This window comes from Lathamus discolor, chromosome 3, assembly GCF_037157495.1.
Source record: "Lathamus discolor isolate bLatDis1 chromosome 3, bLatDis1.hap1, whole genome shotgun sequence".
Taxonomy (NCBI): domain Eukaryota; kingdom Metazoa; phylum Chordata; class Aves; order Psittaciformes; family Psittacidae; genus Lathamus; species Lathamus discolor.
In genome coordinates, this window is record NC_088886.1 from 129697577 (window position 1) to 129712791 (window position 15215).

A 15215-nucleotide genomic window follows, 5' to 3' on the forward strand; every position below is an offset into this window, starting at 1 on the left:
AAAAGCAACCACCTGCAGATTCTCACTGAACTACAGGGGAACAGTCTCTTCTTGTTATAGTGATCAGATTTTGAAATTACAAACTGGTGATACCCTGCTCCATTAGGGAGAGTCCCATAGATAGAATGCAGCTCTGCGAAATAATACTTGTGATTTATTCTTTAATCTTTATCAAATCGTTCCAGATTTCTGTGTGTCAGTATTCCTTGCTATGGAAAGAGAAGAAATGTAGACACTCTTTATAAAATACTTGAAGACAAAACATACCTGTTTTCCATATTATTGTCGATATTTGAATACTAGCAACTGGAAAATAACACTTATCTGGAATGAATTTTTCATAGTGTGATTTTTCCTGTCTGAATTATTACCTATAATGAATACTGATATTTCTCTTCAAGTAAATCAGTATTTTCATTGATCACCAGCACTAAAAAGGGCTAAGATTGGTGAATGGCTGTGAAGATAGTTTGAGACATTGGTTCATCTCTGTTTGCAGGTACAAGACTTTTGTGATGTACCAAGTAGTTTGCTGTCTGAATAAACACAACTTTTATAAAGGAATACCAGTGAATTTTGTGAACAGTTCCGTGTAACAACATCAAATAAATATTTGTTTCCTTTCTTAGGCTTAAAATGTTGTAATTGGCCTGAAAATTGACCTTCACTTTTTTTTAACCTGAAGGTTATGGTAAGCACACTAGAGTCAATAATCATCTGTTTGGAACTTAAACGTTGTAATTCATTCACCAAAAGAAGAGCTAAAAGTTAAGACTTATTTGAGCCTTCCTGAAAGGCTTGATTAAGGCTGGAGTGCAATTTCAGGTCAGCTGTGTTAGCTAGATTGTTTTTTCCAGCAGATGAGAGTGGCTGTAGCAGCTGATTGATGTCCTCCTTGAGAGAATATCTATCTAGAAATGGTTTCAGTCTGTTGACCAACATCACTAAATTCACAGAAGTTTTTTCGTCTGTTCTTTTCTTATTTAGCTTATTCTGGCTTCATCTATTCTGTTTCTGTCTTTCTTCCTCTCTCTCTCCGAATCTCTCTCTCACTTTTGGTGGTTTCTTCACAAAAGCATTGGTAATTCTTTTGTTCACAGTTCTTGCAGTCATTGCATTGTAGTTTCCTGCCTTTGCCTTGGCAGTCCTGTAGATGTCTCGTACACATCCGTGCAAGTTTGAACCCTCCTCAGCATGGAAAGGTGATTGGGCTGTGGCTCCAGTTTCCAGGTCTGAGCCCAAGTTTCCCTGGTACTACCTCCAATTCATTGAGGATTCATTCTAAAGCCTGTTGAAGATGGTGGAAAGATACTGCTAGGTTTTTGATCAAGTCCAAGTCTCTCTGTCCATCACCTATAGAGTGAGGGGTGGTAATGCTGTCATCCTCCCACCTTCTTTTTGGGCATGTCTGCTTTGTGCACTACAATACCATGTTACCTTTGAATAAGGCAGTTTGTGGTTCCATGGCCCAAGGTGACACTGTGTCCTGGGAGTGACATTGCTGTGTTGATGCAGTGTAATATTTTCACTGTCAAAGAGAGAAGGTTGTTCAGCTTGGGGGCCAGACTGCACCACTGTTACACTGATGTCATTGCTAGCTCTTTTATTTCTGCTTGAATATCTCTATTGCATACTATAGACATGTCTTTCCTATTTAAAAAGTAAGTTCTTCAGAACAAGGATAGTCTTTTGGTGCAAGTATACACATGTGTCTCGTGCCAGGAATATTATCTGTGCTTAAAAAATAATCTGAGTCAGAGAACAGACTTCAACTTGGTGTGTAAGTTAGTACAACGAAGATGTCCCAGTAAGCAGGACTTCTCAGTTCTTTACTATGTCCAGCACATAATGAATTATTTTTGGCATATATTATGGCTTTTAGATACTCTATTTACCTTTCAGCTTTTGATGAAGTGGATCTAATAACTCTTGCTGTAGGGTTTTGTGAGAAAAAGTGATTGTTTTCTGAAGTGCTTTGAGAGCCTGGAAAAAGGTAGTAGTGTAAGTAATAATTCATATTTATGAATAACCTAGGAATTACATTTAAATGCAAATTAAACCTCATTGGGATTTTCTTTTTCAGGATCCTCTCCCTGTGGTAAGTATTTGGCTTATCACACAAATTATGACCATTGTTCTAGTAGAAGAAATCAGAAGGGTCTCTGTTGCTTCTTTGGGGCTTTTTCAGCTCACTTGCAAAATGCTTGTGTCTTTCAGATGAAGATTCTGATTCATACTCTCCTCGTTATTCCTATTCTGAGGACAGTAAGTACTTCTCATTTCTTGTGTAATCTGCCAAATAGAAAGTGCATGCAAACCATGTATTTATTTGGCTCTTATCCAGTTCCCCAATGCTTATATATTTGTCATCCTACAGGCAGAACCCAGCTTTCAGTTCCCCGCTCCAAGAGTGAGATGGACAATATTGATTCAGAGAAGGTTGTTAAGAGGTCTGCCACTTTGCCACTGCCAAACCGTACTTCATCATTGAAATCAAGCCCAGAAAGGTGACCTGAACTTCAGTAGTGGAAGAATCTCTGAGAGCTGTGAATGGGAAGGGAACAAAGGTGGAAGCTTTAGGTCCACAACTCCGTTTAAACTTCTTTTGAGGAAGTGGACATGTAGTTTTGTCTCAGATTCTTCTACTAGCTAGCAGTGAACTCCTTCATTGTCACATCCCAATCCTCCATTTTGTATGTCCTGTTTTTTACCAGTCATCCCACAGTCTATTGCATAGTTTCCTGCCTGGGTGAGGAGTGCTTCCCTGGGTGTTGTGCCGATACAGTGCCTACCACAGAGGCACAGTGGAACCTCAGTGTGACACTGTAAAGGCAACTCAGAGTACAAGCAAGTAGCAGTAATTGTGGAGAAGTAAAACTTGGATTTATGTTGAGCCTTGGTAAAAGTTTTGTTACATTTTCAATTTCTGAGGAGTCCCACTCATGAACTTTATTAGAAGTAGGTTCTTGGTGTCATTTCTGATGTTTCTGATCCTTTTTCCCCTCACCAAATTCCACATGTTCTTAATGTTTTTCACTTTAAGAACATTGCTGCCTAAAATGAGCAATACTGTAACTTGAGATTGCTAATTCAGAGAACATCTCAAGCCACTGGATCAGGAAGCAGTGTCTGTTGATAAAACATGTCTTCCTTATGTAGGAATTGAAGACATACTGCTTTGGCCCTCTGAGAAAACTCTTTCAAGTGAAAAGATTGCAATAATTAGTGCTTCCTATTATCCTATATTCCTTTATTCCTTCCTTGTATTCCCTATTCCTATTATTCCTTTCTATATTAATTTTCAGAGGAGCTGAGCATTGTAGGATATGGACCCTGAATACCTTGTGACTACTGCTGTCTGAACTGTGCTAGTGTGGACACTGCACAAAATTATAGTGGTTTGGATAGTCAATAGACTCTTCTGAGTCATCTTTAGATATACTAGTCTGAGATGATTTGTTCGTATCTCTAGAAAAGACTCCCCCTTGGACCCCAGCATGGCCCCTGATAATAGTACTCAGGTAATCAGTGATGTGGCTAAAATGAAGAAGTTTAGCAAAAGAGATTTAATCTGAGTTCTTCTCAGTTTGGACATGTTCATATTTGTGAGCTTAGTTGAAGCCCATCACTAAGCTAATTCTAATGAGGAAAGATATGGAAGCCTGGAAGTTTATTGAAAGTACTTGCAAAAAAAAAACCCTTTGCTCCAGTGGTTTCAGCAGTTGAGCTGTACAAAAGTGCTATACATAAACAAATATACACATGGAGCCCTATCTGAACTATTCATCTTTTGCAGCAGGCTTCTTTCCTAGATGAAAACAAGTATTCTGTTTAATAGAGTAGCAGTAAAGTAACAGAGTAACAGTAAAGTACTCTGTTTAACAGATCAACAGGGAAAGGTGCCTGTCAAAAAGAAGTGCTTATCTCCATGGAAGCAGCAGTGTTTTGGGTTAACTGATCTTTCTTTCCTCAGGACGGACTGGGAGCCTCCAGACAAGAAGGTGGACACCAGAAAATACCGTGCAGAGCCCAGGAGCATTTATGACTATCAGCCAGGAAAGTCTTCAGTTCTGAACAATGAAAAGATGGTAATATTTCTTTTATACTACATTGTGCCTTTATCCTGTGATTGTAAAATACTCCTCAAGTGCTTGTCCAGTTCCATTTAGGTAGGATTACTTATATTTACATTGCAATGCTCATGATATATTTCCTGTATATTTTGTTTAATAACTGTTTTTTGTTTTTAATAACTTCCTAACATTTTTGTTCTCTTTAAAGCAAGATCCAGGGGGATTGAGAGACTTCTTTGCTTTTTGACATGTTTTGTTTTCTGTGTTAAGTATGGATCACTAACCCTAGTTTTTAATCCCTGTTTGACACTATGACCTGTTCAGCAGCTGTTTTGCCAGCTGTGCTTTTTCTATTGCACAGTGTTAGTTGGTGCAGGAGGGTTGAATGCATTATGCAACAAAGCAGGCTGGTTCAGTTTCTGTGTTCCTCTGAGGCTTTAAACACCTAACGCCTAATGTTTAGAGTGCCTGTAATGTAGCTCAGGGGATGCCTCTGAGGTGCCTTAGGGCATGGCCATCTCCCTAGGGCTGCTTTTTTCCTCAGCTGGATTTCACTACTTCTGTGACAGAGGTGGCAAAACTTAATGTGAGCTGGCTCTCCAGCTGTGCCGGTGTGTAACCTGAAGTACAAAGTGAGGTTTTACCAATTCCAGTGTGAATCAGTAAGAGCTGCCGTGAATTGTGACAGATAGGGGATATAACAAAAGTATCATTCTGCAGGCTTGGCACTTGGCAAGGGGCAAGGCAGAGAGCAGAGAGGTGGTACTAACCTCCTAAGCCAGTCCTGCATAAATCACCACAGCTCACTCAAGGTGTCCTTCGATGGTATAAGTGTATAAGTGCTAGAAATGGTACAGGAAGATATAATTGTTCTATATAGGTGTTAATTTGAAGGACCATCATCAGCATAATTGAGAAAAATTGTACAAAGCTCATCAAAGACATGAAGAATGTGTTACTTCCAGTGTTATTTTTTGAGCTTTAATTTCAAGTCATTGATCACTGAAGAAAGGAGGTCCTGAAGTGGTGGCTTCATGGTCTCATTAAATACAACACTAATATAGTGATTAGCAAGTAGATCTTTCAAGGAGGTTGCAGGAGATCTGTGATATCACAAATCACACCCATGTGCAGTCACACCCATGACTATCAGAATTTCAATCCAAAACCACTTCAGAGCAATGAAGATCCTCCTGTTGATGTCAGTGGGCTTTCTTTCCATGTGAAGGCAGTTATATAACAAGATGAGTACTTCTGGTTGGAGTGCAGTAAAGAAGAAAATGGAGGCATCGCTTCTATTGTGCTTTTAAGAAACAGTCAAATATTCCTCAGACCACTGGAGATCGAACAAGATGTAATGATTTATCTTTCCTATTGAAGCATTGCTTCTCCTTCAGATCACTCATGAGCTCTTGTCCTAGAGCGTTTGTTGTGATGTCTAATGGCTGTGTCAGAGTCTGGGACACTTTGCAAAGCCCAGCACTGTTGGGAACTCCCTGCTGTCTCAGTAACCTCATCACAGGATGATTTGCATCAAGACACTCTGTGTTGGCTCTCTGTGCATGTGTGTGGCTCATCGCTTGTTGTGATAGAGCACTTGGAATCACACTGGCATATCAGACATAATGTATTTATATTTTTAATGCACAGAGATCCATTATGTCTAAGACTAGGTACACTGAAATACAAGAGTTCGCTAGATATCTTTATGAGGGTGGCACCTCATAACCCTCAGCAATGGACTTTATTCTCTTATCTCATCAGTAATGTTTTTAAACAGCTACAAATATTTCAACTTCTTTTGTTTCATTAAAACAGATTGTATGAACAAAAGGGAACTTGCTTTTTAACTGTACTGTTTTCTGTCCTTGTCTGATTTTTCCTTCTTTGTAGTTTTGTCTGATTCTCTGACATTTGTTTGTGAAGAAACAAGTAATATTGTCTCTCTATCCATCCCTTCAGAGATCTTTCAAGGATGCGCTCTCTCTGACTTGTCTCCTTTGATTCAGAAAACCACCATTCACTCTGTTTGCAGTGTATAGAACAGGGTTTCTCACATACTCATGTGCTGTTAAAGATGCAGTATTTGATTCAGGTCTCACTGAATCTCTATTTTTAACCAAATGAAGATAAAAAAAATTTCTGAGTACATGCATCTTTGGACTCAGTGGAGTGTCTGACAGTAGGACTGAGGGACTGGTTGACTCCCAGCTCTTCCACTGAGTCTCCCTGTGACTCTGGGCAAGCAGCATTATCTCTCTCTCTGTGGGTCTCCTGATGTGTAAAATGCAATTCATTCATATTCATGTTGCTCACAATGATGCCATTAGGCTTAACTGATGTTTGCAAAGCAGTTCATGGCCTTTGTGAGAGAGGTGCTACAGAAATTCCAAATTATAAGGCGAAATGTCTACATTTTAGAATTGGAACCATGGAATCTGCATCTCTAACAGTCGCTTTCCGTGTATTCTTTGCATAATGTTATCCTTCTCTTTCTTCCATTCCCCTATCACCAACTCCTTTAGACTCGGGATATAAGCCCAGAAGAGATAGATTTAAAGAATGAACCTTGGTATAAATTCTTTTCGGAATTGGAGTTTGGGAAACCGGTAAGTTTGATAGTTGCGATGACCTATGAAGTCAACCTGCCTTTTTTTTTTTCTTTTTGCCCCCTCCCCTTCCCTCCTTTTTTTAATGATTGTCACATTCTTTTGATAGGCCTTAAACCTGGAACAGTTGCCTCACTTACTTAAAAATGTGATTGTTCGTAACATCACTCTGGTACTGATGCAAAGCAGCTGTTCTGTGACCACTTTAAGTATTTTTGTCATTTACAGACATTCCCCACCTTCCAGCTATATGTATCAATGAGGCAGTATTTTTTCACACACCGTAGTTCAAAGTGCATTTTTGTTGTTAATGTGTAGAAGTAATGCCTTATTCTCATTACTGAAAGGCCTAATTCAAAGCCCTTATTTTCCCTCTGCCTAACAAGATCTTGGATGGCTGATAGGTGGCTTTAAGTCAAGGTGAATCGCTCATTTATTCCTGGCCTTGGTCAGTAATTTCCAGCTATCCATAAACAGATCATGACCCTGTTTCCTGCTCATTTCCTTGTGCATGTAGCTGCCCATTGCCTAAATGGGGTGCATCAGTCTGTGTTGAATAACCCTTGCTATTCCCTGAAAGCGAGAGTCTGAGAACAGTGTGCTTTCTTTACAAATGTGTTGCTATGTGTGGGGAAAGGAAGAAAAAAAAAAAAAAGAAAAAAGAGAAAAAAGCCTTGATTTCCCACTCTGGAAAAGATGAAGTAAAGCTTAATTATTCAGTTGGACAAAGGACATTTTGATGGAGAGAAAACAACAGTGGTCATGACTACTGGAAAAAAATGTGATTTTAGAGCGTTTTATGGCCTGGTTCTTACTGGTTAAACACTGTTAACTTCATTATTAAATACTATTTAATAAGCTACTCTTACTGCACCAGAGGGTCAGAATCAGCCTCTTACATCTACTCAAGTATAGTGGTTGTTTCTCCCTTCTGGAGGTCAGTCATCAATTGCCCACGCACACCGTTTTTTGAGTGCTACTGAGATTTCCCTGCGTGTACAGCAAAACAGAATTACATTTTTAAATTCAGTGCTAGCAACTGCAGCTGCATGTGGACACCAGATAACAGGTTTTCTTTAAATCTAGACTTTGTTCTCATGGAAGTGACAAAATTCCTCTGCACAGAATGTAGCTGCCTGAGGTTGGGTGCCCAGTCTGATCACATCATAGAAATAGTGTAATTTTTGCTGAAAATCAAACATGCACAGGGGCTGTATGGTAGTCCATTTTGTCATAGCTATGTATTGTAGCTATGAATCTTCCATCCTAAGTCAAAGAAGGAGCTTCAACAGTATTTGAAATGAAACCCGCTAACTTTTAGGCAATAGAAGTCAGGTAAAACCGACCTCACTGGGGCTTTGAAGTGATATCAGTGTAAGTATTTAACTCTTCACAAGTTGCCACAGTTTAAGATTTCCATGAAGTGAGAAGAAACCTTGTTCTCTTCACTGCTGCATAATTAATCACCCTATGCTCTTGAAATTAATGAATGTTTGCATCTCCATGATCCTTTGAGTTAGTGTAAGCTAATGGAAAGCATGTCAGAGAAAGGCGAATATTTATGCTCTTGGGCCTTTCTAGGAGTGAGGGTATATCTGTTCTAGAAGTGTGCATTTGTGCTTTTAGTCATGCAGACTTGGCCTTGCTTCAAAAGAGAGCATGTCAGGCTACAGCAACAATCCATCATGTCAACTTGCCCTAGCTCCAAAGCCATACAACCATGCGCCCTGATCACTATGAATGTAGTATTCTGTACTTTGGCATCAAGCCCTTAAATTGAGGATGCCATCTCAGACTTCTATAGCTAGCAAAGCTCCCTCTGAGCTTCTTTACCACAGCCAAAGGAGCATTCTTTTTGTAGTTTTGCTCACTGATCAGGAGAGGACAAGATTTTTGTGACCAGCTGGTAGCTAAGTCCCATGCCTAACCAGTGAGTTTAAACTGATGTTTGCTAGTGCCTGGGATTTTCAAAGATTCTATTTATTCCAGCTTTTTTTCCCAGTGCTGGAGGTAAGGTGTACTTCTACAGGCGTGCTTCTACAGGTGTGGTTTCCCCTGGCTTTCTGACTTTATTTGCAGTTATGTGACATGGATGGGAAACAACCGCTGTAAAAGGATTCTTATAGGGATTCTCCTAAGTCTGTGGGTGTAGTTCTCCAAAGACACCAAATGGCCAGAACGGGGCTCTTCCCACTGTAGAAGGTGTATGTGCTTCTCAGGGCAGCTGAAGCAACACTTCCCTGGACCAACATCCCAGATGCGTTTCTGGGCAACTCCATGGACATGCATGTGCCCTGCAGACAGGTAGATCAGTCTCTGCAGTATGGATGTTTTTTCATTGTGCTGCTGGGACCAAATCCCCACATGCTCCTTCCTCCTGACCCATGGCTGTGCAGCTCCATGGAGCCCATCTGCGAAACTTGACATTCAGTCAGTCTAGAGCTCTGTTGTCATCTGCTGTGATTGTGGGATCACACACACAGGGGCTTTCTCCCAGTCCTTCCTGAGATAGCACTGAGTAAACTCTTTGCTGTAAGTGGGGAAGCAGGGGGCTGGAAAAAGGGGTGTGTATCCTGTCTTCTCACCTCCTTCCCGTCAGTTCCTTGCTCCAAAACTTAGACCTAAATCTTAAAAACACCGTTTACACTCCTGCAGTTGCTGATTTGATGGATAAGAAATAGGTATTTAGTATTTGCATCCACAGAGTGGCTGTCCAAATGCCAGCAAACAGGTTATTTATGTTTGGAAACAGCAGATGTATACTGATTTCACGAAGTAAGAATAAAGTCTTTTTGAGCATATTAGTGAGAGGTGTATATCTGGTGAAACAAAGGTATTAGCATGGCATTTGGATAGGAGTGTCAGGACAAAGGTCTTTCACTTTGAATATGTGCACATGTACATCCAAACAGGAAAATCCTATTTGGAAATTGATGCCTTCACCTATAGGATTAATTTTAAATAACTAGTTCCCAAACTTCAACATGTCCCACTCTTTCCACCAAAATCCTCCACAAGCAAACTCTCAAATGAGTGAAATAAAGAATAACAGCTTTGCATTCTCATTACCCCACAATGCCACCACTGGAAATTCAGCCATTTGTTCACCTGGTATGTATTCATAGTCTGGTGTGAGGGGGGGAAAGATCCTCTGTTTTGTTTTTTTTATCAAAGGCCCTTGTTTTACCCTTTCATTTTGGAAAGAAGAATGAGCAAAACAAATGCTTTTTATGACTGTGTGTTTCCCCGCTTTCCCCCACACACTTTGTTTGTTTTTTGTGCTAAGAATGCTTTAACCACCAGCTGTGGGCTTCCTCTACAGAGTCCAAAATCCCTTAGATCACCTTGCAAAAATAAGAATTTCCTCAAACACTACTGTAAACAGCCCCTCCCAGACTGCATGTATGCTCTCTTTTACTTCCCATGATCTCTTGATATTTGTGCTATAGCGGATTTATCCCTCTTTCTATCTCTCTTTCTCTGTTGTGTTTGGGGTTTTTTTTAACTTCTTTCTGTGTTGATGCAAATCCCCTGTTGTATTCCCTCTCTGTTCTAATCCAGTTTCCATATTCTCTGTGATGTCTTTCCTTATCTTCATTTCCTCATTTCCTTCCTCTGCTTTCCATCAGCCTCCAAAAAAGATTTGGGATTATACTCCTGGAGATTGCTCTATCCTTACTAGAGAGGATAGAAAGGTAATTGTGTCTCACGTACGTTGTACTACAGCGTCTAGCGCGTATGTATGTGTGTATGTGGGTTTCCTTTTTATATTTTTTTTTTGTAGCATTGCTTGGGTTTTGTGTGCTTGTGAGTGATTTGTTTTAATTGGGCTTGAGCTCATTAGCCTAACAATTAAGTAGCTAGTAAATTGATTTAATAAACAATTCTTAAAGCATAATCAGCCCTAATTTAGAGTGGTGGTTTTGCTGTCTTGCAATGATAATGATACTAACAGCATATTGCATATTGTTACAGTGTCTTTTTTTTTTTTTTTTACAGGTGGGTTTTATAACTTTATGGTTTGTAGAATTAGATTCTAGCAGGCCTGTGCATCTCTTAATTTTCAGTGTTAAACGCTTAAAACTATTTCTTCTGTAATGATTGAATCATGATTAATTACTGGTGAATTTCTTTGTATTGTCCAAACCATCTTTGTCTTTTTTGATTTAAAGGCTCGCCTTTTTTTTTTTTTTTAATTAACATTCCTTTGGTTTCCCCTAACCCTAAGCATTATTTTCCCATTCTTCTTCTCCTTCTTTAACCAGACTGATCTAGAAAAAGACCTCTACCTCTACCAGACTGAGTTAGAGGCAGATTTAGAAAAAATGGAGAAGCTTTATAAAGCGCCACATAAAAAGCCACAGAAGGTATTTCCTATTCTTTTCATGCTGCCAATCCCTGTTTCCAAACTCTCTGCTCTAATCTATTCACTGCTGGATGATTATTAAATGAGGTTGGGATAAATAATGATTCTGACCGTTCTGACTGCATGGCTTGCTGTGTTGCTGTCAGAAATAATAGAACATGATGCTGAGAATCCGGCTTGAAATCCATTTCAGATACAGATACATCTGCAGTGATTTCCTCTATCCCACATTCCATTTCAGCTGCCCAACCCCTTCCTCCCCCTCACATCTCCCTTTAGGATTTGGAGTTCAGTGTCTGCAAAAAAACCCCTATTTTTCACATGAATAGGCAGCAGCAATCAGCTTAAAATTCTTGGTTGGCGTCACGTCAGCATCTCGTGCCTTTCAAGCGTGTTGCCATCTACCCTCCCTTCATACAAGCCCTGCTCTCTCCTAGAGGCTCATGCCTATCCACGATTTGGATATTCCCAAGAGATTTTACACAATTTTTCTTACGCTGCACCTTGCCAGGGCATTCTAGTGCAGGTCAGCTGCTGCTGCGGTTTTGAGGGTCTGCGGGACCCGAACCATGAAGCAATAGATTAATTTGGTAACACACCATTTTTATTATTTTATTCTGTTGTGATTGATTTCCTTTTTTGTTTTGTTTTGGTGGTTTTTGTGGGGTTTTTTTTGTTTGTTTTGTGGGGGGTTTTTTGTTTGTTCTTTTTTTTTTTTTTTTGGAGGCTGCGGCATTTCACCAGCACCTGAACAAAGCCGCTCTTTCTGCATAGGAATTCTCAGATAGTTACCAAGATAAAGCATTTCTTCTAAAATTGCCTTTAATTTTTTTAAATAATATGCCTAGGAAGTGTTAGATGGATTTAAAGCAAGCGGATAAGAACTGGCTTTTGCAATTGAACTTGTGCAGCTGGCATTGCTTCTCTTAAGTAAAGAAACTGAACTGAAACATTGCTTTACTTGTTAGTGCTTTGGTATAATTTTTTGAACGCTGGGGAGTGTTTTGCAGCAGAAATGTAATATACCTTTAAAGCAAAGGCGGGCAGTGACCGGTTGGGGAAAAAGCTTGGGGGAATAATTATGAGCATGTGTCTTCTGGTCATGGCCCAGCTGGTTATCTCTTCTTGCTTTTGGCTTTATTCACAATGACTCATTTGCAGACAAAGAATAGGCTCTGCGAAAAGGCATCGGCTGTGCTAAAAACCTGTCACTGCCCTGAAGGAACTCAGGAAAATTGTCACTTTTCTGCAAAGACATTGACAGCTTAAATTTCATTTAGACTTAAACCTCAATGTCTTCTAAAGGCTAATATTCAAGCAGTATGTGGAAAATTACTTAGGCAAGCCTTTCTCTTTCTCCCCATGTGTGTGTGCCAATGACTTTCGTTTGGACTTTTGCAGAATACAGCAGGTGTCACTCCTCTGGAAACTTCCACAGACCATTCTTCCTAGTAAGTTTTCCAATTGCTTTTTGATGTCTTTTACCATCTGAGGGCATGTAGGACAGGGTTTTTGGGTGTTGGAAATGGGTTGGCTTTATTTTTTGGTGATGGATATAGACAAATGTGTGTACTGTGAGAATTGTACAGGTGCTTTAGATGAGTCCAGGTACAATATCTGCTCTTTGATCTTGAATGAGTTTTGAAGTAATTACATGAGTAATTTTATTGTCTAGATAAGAATTGCTGTTTATGCTAGGCAATGACTTTAAGGTCTGTTTTTGTTGTTGTTTGGGTTTTTTTAATCTCCATCATGATGTAGCTTGCGAATTGATTGTAACTTCATGCAAGTAACTTCATTGTGTGGAATAAACAAATTTTGTTTCTGATAAACATGTATGATAGGTTGGCTCCTGTTAGATATTCCCAGTTACGTGCATGAGATCAAAAGGATGCCATTGACGGAAGGAAGTAGTTTTCCAGCTTCCAGGAGGGGAACAGTGGTAGTAATAATGATACTTCTCTATAGAAAAAAAGATCTAAATTAGATTTCTAAAGTCCTAATGTGGCTTTGCTTTTCTGAAGGAATACCTAATAAACAGTGAACTCTAAATTAGTTGCATATGGAGTTGGTTTGTTTTAAAAGAGGAACGCACACACACAAAACAAATCCAGATCAAGATGCCGAGTTGTACTGAGTTACTTAAGCTGTACTAAGGTACTTGAGCTGTGCAGCCAGTTCCTACTGGGAAGCTGCTGCTCCTTGTAATTGGACTGAGTGCTTAACGTTGTCTGTAGGCACAGTGATCCCCTCTGCATAGATGGTTGTTAGGAAAGGCATGTTCTTTTCCAGACACCCATTAATATCACATGTTCACCACCCCTCTGGGGCTGCCTTAGAAGTCTCTTGTACTTCTTTCAACTCTGTTGCCTTCTCTTTGTGCTCATTGTCCTGAGAAACTTGCACACTGCTGTATTTTGTTGTTTGCTCCTATGACTGTTTAGTTTTGTTTTGGTAGGGAGAGAGCAATAAGATAAATGAAAATCTCAGAGATTAGCATAAAAAGCTTATATTCGCCAAAGGACTGCTAAGGTTGCCGCCCACAGCAGCACTGTCTGTGGCCTTTCTAACACCACCAAAAGCACACAGGCATGCTAGTGCCTGAGGCAGTGAAGGGATGGTCTAGGCATGGGACAAAACAGTGAGGCCTGGTGTGAAAGTTGCACATTCTTCACTGCCCCATCTTTAGAGAGCAGAGAGAAAAGGTACCTGGAGTTCACTGGCTTTTTTGTGGTGTTGCTCTTCCCTCTGTTTACCTGATTCTGATGTTGCAGCCTGCTTTAGCCCTAATAAGGGAGCAACTGGTAAAGGAGCTATGCCAAAGGCCTCCTCTCTCTCCCCCAACTGTATTCTGAAAGGTGGATAGTTTTAACTCTTTGGTTTTTAACAGCTAGGCTAAAATGCTTTTACTTCCCAGGTGAAAAACTTCAGGGCAGTCATTATTCCCTGCAGCAACTGGCAGGGCTTCCCTGTCAGGGAACCTGGCAAAGAGAAGCACCAGGATAACCCCTGTAAGACACAAATCCTCTGTTGCTGTCGGTCTGTTTGAGCATTGCCTAGGTTGAAAAAGTGACAGTATTCCCTTTCTCTTTTGTGGTGCTTTTCATGAGCTTTTACTCCAGAAAGTAATTTATGAGACTGCATATGACCTGGTTTTCCTTGTCCAGAAAGCAAAATCTTCTCTGTGTACAGACATTGTGTAATTCCACCTCTGTAGCCAGTCCTCTGATGTATTCGAAATCTTTCTCTTTCCCCGTAAGTACAGCATGTATCCAAAATAAACAGATGCATGTACAAATCTGTCCACAGCAAGCAGGCATAACCACAAGCATTTCCACACTTACATAAGTTTGAATCACTCCTGGACATGACAATGTTCACCGGCTTTCAGAATGTTTCCATGAACTGGCAAATGCCATGCTTTTTTGTTTTTTCAAGCTTTCCAGCAGTCATGCTTTGGCCCCAGAATAGCTTTGTGTGAACCTGCGTCCTATTCTGAAGAGCCCAGTTCAGCGCAAAAACTGGTATCAGATGAGTTTAGCTTTTAGAAAAGCACTGTCTGCCTGATTGCTCAGTAAGTCTTTTTGTACCTGGCAAGGCCATTTATACCACAGCATTGTCAATTGTTTGGTTTTTTTTAGAGAGAAATCTAGAAATCAGACGTAGGGGCATACTTGTACTCAGATTCCTGTCTGAGGAAAGGGATTTGTGATGAGTGTTCAGTCTTTAAAAGCCAAAGAAATTAAAACTGTACTCATTTTAACAGCATTTTGTTTATATATCTGCATCATAGACCCAGAGTCCGGGGTTTTTCATTCCCTGGAGTGGAAGCCTGAGGAAAAGCTGAGCAAAACTCTGTACATCTGGGAATTTCTTTGGTATTTAAAACTGTAGTGTCAGTAGCCCCATACTCTTTCTTCTCTGCATGGTCCCCTACCAGTGGGATTCAGAAATTGCTCTGGGAGTTGTGAACTATAGTGTTAACTGGGAAGCTGAATTGGTTGGGATGAACTCCTGAGAAGCTGTGCTTTGTAAGCAGGGTACAGGCATGGCTAGTGGTTAAGGAGAGAGGGCTGGGAGCTGAGGGTTATTTGTTCTACCTCCAGCTAGAAAGTGAATTTGTGTCTGTAAAGAAACAGGGCATCTGCTCTGTGACTCTCTTGTCTA

General features: G+C 40.2%; 1 protein-coding gene across 48 annotated transcripts in view; it reads left to right on the top strand.

The window, feature by feature from the left end:
- The window catches only part of SORBS1 (sorbin and SH3 domain containing 1), a 171599-nt gene that overhangs the window by 131760 nt on the left and 24624 nt on the right, over positions 1–15215 (top strand). For 42 of the 48 annotated variants that reach the window (XM_065671689.1, XM_065671690.1, XM_065671688.1 and 39 more), the window contains 7 exons: positions 2218–2265; positions 2378–2507; positions 3974–4088; positions 6599–6682; positions 10312–10377; positions 10948–11049; positions 12450–12499. In XM_065671689.1, coding sequence (XP_065527761.1) covers positions 2218–2265; positions 2378–2507; positions 3974–4088; positions 6599–6682; positions 10312–10377; positions 10948–11049; positions 12450–12499 — 595 coding nt within the window. The remainder of the gene's footprint in view (positions 1–2217; positions 2266–2377; positions 2508–3973; positions 4089–6598; positions 6683–10311; positions 10378–10947; positions 11050–12449; positions 12500–15215) is intronic. The other 6 variants (XM_065671687.1, XM_065671729.1, XM_065671686.1 and 3 more) reach the window with 5 other exon arrangements.